The sequence below is a fragment of the Chelonoidis abingdonii genome, chromosome 10 (assembly GCF_003597395.2).
Source record: "Chelonoidis abingdonii isolate Lonesome George chromosome 10, CheloAbing_2.0, whole genome shotgun sequence".
Lineage (NCBI taxonomy): Eukaryota > Metazoa > Chordata > Testudines > Testudinidae > Chelonoidis > Chelonoidis abingdonii.
The window spans coordinates 23,850,385-23,856,631 of NC_133778.1; the positions used below are offsets into that span (position 1 = coordinate 23,850,385).

A 6,247-nucleotide genomic window follows, 5' to 3' on the forward strand; every position below is an offset into this window, starting at 1 on the left:
GCAGGGTATAAATAACAGTGTAGACAGTGAAATGGTTTAGGCAAATAGAGTGCCCTATGTTCCTAACACTCCTGGGTGTGTAGCTTAAACACATCACGACATGCCCAAGCAGTGCCTATCACATCTACACTGCTGGTTTTGGCAGTATAGTGTCTGCAGTGTTGTGTCTCTGCTGCTAGAGCTTTTCCATGCCAGAGTGACCATCCCCAGCTTTGGGGAAAGGCTTTGTCAGTGGGGCACTGTTTTCTCCTGCTGCCGGAGTCTTTTCCCATTACTTCCCTGCCCTCATAGCCTTTCACTTTGGTGTGTAGGTATGTGCTGCAGTGACAAGTGTGGGCGCAGCCTGACTTCCACCAAGGCATGTAGCTACGCATGTAATGTCTGTGCTCTACATGTGGACATTGTTAATCCATGAAATATTTTGTGCATTTGAACTTAATTTATGATCATGAGATACATGTGAGAAATTACTATTATTTGATACTGTTAAGATAGGACTCTTACACATTGCCATGTTTCTAGAAAGACAAGGGAAATTCTTGGTGAATGGAGCCTGACACCATAAGGAATGGCAGTTCCTTTTGCAGAGTGGGTAGGTGTCTGACTCCGAAGAGGATCTTGGCATCCTTGGCAGGAATGCAGGCACACTGTAGAGTTTTGAGGCAGTTAAAATTGGAGAATATGAGGATTATACTCAAAGTTCCATCAGGAACATGAAGGCCACGCATTTTTCATTCCCATAATGGGATAAATATAATTTTGTACGTATACAAAGATTTTGTTTTGATTCATTGTTCCTTGTAGCTTTTAAGATGTTTCTAGATTTGCTACCAGGAGTTGTCTTATTTTATAAATATGCTATTTTTGTAAACTAAAAACTGCCCCTCTTATTTTCTAGGCAATTTTTGTTTAGTTAATGAAAAGAAACTTAGACTATGTTGGAAATTTGGAACATCTGATCTTTTCTTTTTCTTCATGTAATTTCATGATACAAGAAGCAGCTCCTTCAAAGATTATTGAAGTGCTCTTTTCATTTCTTCATTTATTTGTATATTTTCCATTATATCCCAGCTACAGTAAATAAGAGAGCCATTGCTGTGGGCCACTGAAATTGCTGTTCTACAAAAAAAAAATACTTTGTTCCCCCAGAGGAGGCCTTACTGGTCAGGAGAGCATTACACCATTTTTATCCATTTTTTTTTAAGGGTATAACAGATTGTTTCAAGAAACAATTAATTGCAACATCTAACCATGTAGTGGTTTCAGCATTGCATTTAATTTTAGACAAGGCAGGCAAGCTTTTAAAAATATTCATGTTTGTTTACAATTTTGTTCACTTGTTTTCAATTTTGTTCATTTTTTGTGAGACGTTGGGAACCATGTAATCTTATTCCAGTGTACTTCAATACAAGCAGTATTCTTCAAGAGACTTCATTCAGAACTAATGTAGGACTACAGTGAACAGTCAGAATTTGAGTTCACTTTACACTGACGAGAACAGAAGTTTCTTAAAATCAATGTTGGTGCCTGCTTTAATAAAATAATATAACATCTGTTCCATCAGCAATGCAAAAAGCCAGAAACCCATAGTCTAAATGCCAGTAACTGTAAACGCAGGTGGAACAGTAAAATTAATTTAGTAGTTGTATTGCAAACCTTGTGACTAATTTTGTTGATATCTAGGATGGAGAAAGTGTACCTACTGATGAAAATACATATGACCCAGAAGCTCCATCTACATCTGGAAAAGGATCTGGTAAATCCCGGAGTCGCAGTGAAACAGAAGGTACGTGTCAGTATGCTGGCTTAAGAAATGTAAAAATCACAGACTTTTGTTGCTGAAATCATGTGTTCTTTGATAGGTGACTGTCAAGGCTGATCCCCCAGTCTGGCACTTCGAGTGCAGAAGATGGGGGCCCACAAGAACTCTAAAAATTATTATTGGCCACTCCAGGATGGTATTAAACTCCCAAGGTTACAGCTTCTCCCTGACCTTGGATAGGTAAATGCTGTTACCACCCAAATGCAAAAAAAACCTTTTTACCCAGGAGGGCGCATTTGGGAATTCCTCCTTGTGGGGTACCCTCAAGCCCTTTCCACACACCCCTCTGGGGAAGAGCTGAGAAAGAAAACAGAGGAAATCAGCCGTTACCACCAGCTAATTAAACAACGTGCACAAACCTCTTAGGACACACACACACAAAAAAATCCTGTTCTTAAAAAAGGTAAATTTTATTAAAAACAAAAAGAAAGAAAATACATCTGGAACTTAGGCTATTGCTAGATTTTAAAAGAGCAAATATAATAATTAAGCATCAAGAATGGTTTTCTTGAGGTCCAACTTAAAGGTTACAAGCAACACAAAAGCACCTGGGGTTAGCACAGAGGAGTCTACAAGCCAATAAGGGGAAGGAAAAAAAAAAAAGAGAGAGAGATAAACCTAATCGCATCTTTGTAGACATTTTCTGATCTACTTACATATCTGGGGGTTAAAATTGAGTAGTTTTAGGTATGGTGGTTTCCATAGCTGGTTCACAGCTTCTTACAGCATAGCTTCAGCCCTGTTTTGCTCTGTCCCCTCTCTCCGGAGAATAACAGACAAAAGGAGAGTCTAGTTTCAATTTTAAAAAGCTGTAGCCTTCCCATTGGCTCTTTTGGTCAGGTGCCCACTCACTTCCCTTTACCTATGCATGCAGTCAGACTTTTGAACCTTCTACAGGTAAAGCAAGTAGGGAACCGCTACTAACAGGGATTTTATAGCCAAGTGGCTGGCTGGGTGTCCATAAAAGGTAGCCCTTTCCGCCCCCCCTTCATTTATCACAGTGACTTTTAGAAACAGTTTACAGTTTGTTCAATTAGAGAATGTAAGTATGAAATGTTTGTTCTCTATCATATCCAAGCTTGCCATTGCACCAGTGGGTGCCCTGTATCTCCAAGAGGCAGGCTGAGGCGATCATAGGGAGGAATTGGGGGAATTATTGGGGGGGTCAGCAACAATAGTTGCAATTCCATCTATACTACCAGCAGTATTTTAGACCTGACTTAAACACCAACACATGCTGATTCATCAGGATGTATTGTAAATCTGTTCTGATTCTCTTCAACCAGAAGAAACAACAGATGGGGTCAGTAAATCTGTCCATCGGGTCTTCGCTTCCATGCTTGGGGAAAATGAAGATGAGGAGGAGGAGGAGGAAGAAGAGGAAGAGGAGGAGGAAGATGAAGAAACCCCTGAGCAACCCACAGCAGGAGATGTTTTTGTATTGGAGATGGTGCTTAATCGAGAGACCAAGAAAATGATGAAAGCAAGTATTTGCATTTAAAAATCTTTATGTGGTCTGCATGATACCACTGAAGCACAGTGAATGAATGTTTTCTGTAGCATCATTTTAGAGACATGATGCTAATATTTGAAAACGTAACTGAAAATGTTATACATGATGTCTCCTGATCCCTTTTAATGGTTTGATTTGTTTACATGTCTGTATGTTTTAAAAGATTCCTGCTGGTTCCTGAGTTGGTTTGTCAATTGCGCTTTATTATAAGCTTCCTTCAGCTGTCATTGAGATCTGTCATGCTTGGGTTTTTAGCTCCATGAGCGCTTACCGTCCTCAAGTTTTGGTTTAACTGAACTGTTTTTGTTGCAGTAAGATTTCATCTAAGTCACACAAATTCAGCTGCAGAGTCCTCCTCTTTTATCCCAGCGTGGGGCTGCTCATATAAGGGCACTTGGTTAAAGAATAGGGGAGTAATTTTTAGTTTTTCTATAATTGGATTTTAAACTTTTTTTATAAATGGATGTTTACACAGTGAGCTACCAAAATTAGTTCTGACAGTTGTATCAGCACCAGTGGTACTGAAACAAATTTAAAATATTTTATATTTGTTTAACAAAAATTACAGATGTGATTGATTCCTCTCGAATTTGAATAATAGACTAGGGATGGCATTTGAGCAGTCCAAAAATAATTGGAAAATTGACCAGTCAAGTAAAGCCAAAAATGGTCAAATATTTTAGAGCACGAATTTATTAGAACAGTAACAGAAAAGAGCAAGGCTTTATGATCTTCAGTAGGCTTAGCCTTAGATTCTTATGCCTAATTACAACAACCAAGTTACTTAACAGTTATTTTAACTCTGAAAAAATGCAAAACTCAATAAAATGAGGTTATTAAAAAAGAGAGAAATGACACCATGATGTAATCTAAAAGGTAGGCCACTGTCTACATCAGGGCATTCTTGCTAGAATATTTGACAATGTTTGACCCTGGTGAAATAATAGGCGGTCAATATGATATTGTTTGACAGGTCACTTGATCTGCTTGCCAAGCCTATTATGGTATAGTTATATTTGTTTCTATTATAATCTTTCAATTTAGGAGAAAAGACCTCGCAGTAAACTTCCTCGAGCCCTCAGAGGCCTCATGGGAGAAGCCAACATTAGGTTTGCTCGAGGGGAGCATGAGGAGGCTATACTGATGTGCATGGAAATCATAAGACAAGGTACTTCAATATTTTGTGGGAGTGTGTGAGCCATCAAAAGGAGTAAGATTTATGTGGAATTTATAGTATTCATCAAGGAAACTAAAAATTAACTGTGTTGCTTCATTTAATATCAGATACTCTGGCATCAGGAACTGATCTGTTTGAAAATGGTCCTAATACCAAATTAATGATATGAATACTCCTAGCTCATCTCTAAGCTCTCTCTCTCTCTCACACTCTGTGTTGTTGTTTGTAAAAATAAATTAAGACCCTGATCCTGCAAAGACTTATGCCGCTGCTTAGCTTTAAGTACTTAAGTGCCATTAACTTTGCAGAATTGAGGTTTAAATGGCTTGTAAAAATAATCTGCTGTATGGATAAAACACTATATAAGGTTATAGTAAAGTTTAGTCAATTTGTTTAATTACACATAAAATAAACTGGGAGATTGTCTGACAGTTTCTTCTTTGTTTTAACAAATTAATTGAATATTTCATATACTTCTAATGTGCATTATTTACAGAAGCCTAAATTTTTTCAGGTTGGTTAAAAAGTTTAAAACTTAATGAGTATTTTTGTCTTTAATAGCTCCTCTTGCTTATGAACCATTTTCTACTCTTGCCATGATCTATGAAGACCAAGGTGATATGGAGAAATCATTGCAATTTGAGTTGATTGCAGCTCATTTAAACCCTAGTGACACTGAGGAGTGGGTTAGACTGGCAGAAATGTCACTAGAGCAGGACAATATTAAACAGGCCATATTTTGCTATTCAAAAGGTAATGTAATGACTATTTTACTATTCCCTAGTACTTGTGGTAATTTTATTTGATAATATAATGATATAAACATTTGATTTGCTTTAGCTATCCCGTTCAGTTTTCTGTTCACTGAGATTGTGGTAACGTTGTTTAAAACTGATTTGATCTTTGTGTGTAGGGATATCTCATTCTACGAGGTCTGAGAGTGTTTCATTCTTACTAAAAGTGTGTGGGAGCATTAAATATCTATGGATGATTGAGCAGCCCCTTCTGCTGTGTTTTGGGAGAAGATAAACATAATAAACTTACATATTTGAAAGCATTACGTTAGTAGCTAATGTACATACTAGGTAAGTCTATTGGATTTGGAGTGTTATAGGAGACCTTTCCTCAGGCTGCAAATATTGTTTTCTGTAGTATTTTTCTTATCTTCTAAGATGATACTGACACTTGCCACAGGCTTTATGATATCTGAATTCTTTACTTCAGTCTTCATGGCTGAGGATGTTAGGGAGATTCCCAAACCTGAGCTGGCTTTTATAGGTGACAAATCTGAGGAATTGTCACAGATTGAAGTGTCACTAGAAGAGGTTTGGGACTTAATTGATAAACTTAACAGTAACAAGTCACCGGGACTAGATGGCATTCACCCAAGAGTTCTGAAAGAACTCAAATGTGAAATTGCAGAACTAACAACTGTGGTTTGTAACCGGTTCTTTAAATCGGTTTCTGTACCCAGTGACTGGAAGATAGCTAATGTAACACCAATATTTAAAAAGGGCTCTAGAGGTGATCCCGGCAATTACAGACCGGTAAGTCTAACATCAGTACTGGGCAAATTAGTTGAAACAGTCATAAAGAATAAAATTGTGAGACACACAGAAGAACATAAATTGTTGGGCAAAAGTCCAACATGGTTTCTGTAAAGGAAAATCATGTCTTACTAATCTATTAGAGTTCTTTGAAGGGGTCAACAAACATGTGGATAAGGGGGATCCAG

At 37.7% G+C, this 6,247-nt stretch overlaps 1 protein-coding gene across 1 annotated transcript in view; it reads left to right on the forward strand.

Annotated features, from left to right (window-relative positions):
• Nucleotides 1–6,247, forward strand: part of GTF3C3 (general transcription factor IIIC subunit 3) — a 30,082-nt gene that overhangs the window by 664 nt on the left and 23,171 nt on the right. The window contains 4 exon segments of the mRNA XM_075070038.1: nt 1,684–1,786; nt 3,109–3,305; nt 4,380–4,503; nt 5,074–5,265. Coding sequence (XP_074926139.1) covers nt 1,684–1,786; nt 3,109–3,305; nt 4,380–4,503; nt 5,074–5,265 — 616 coding nt within the window.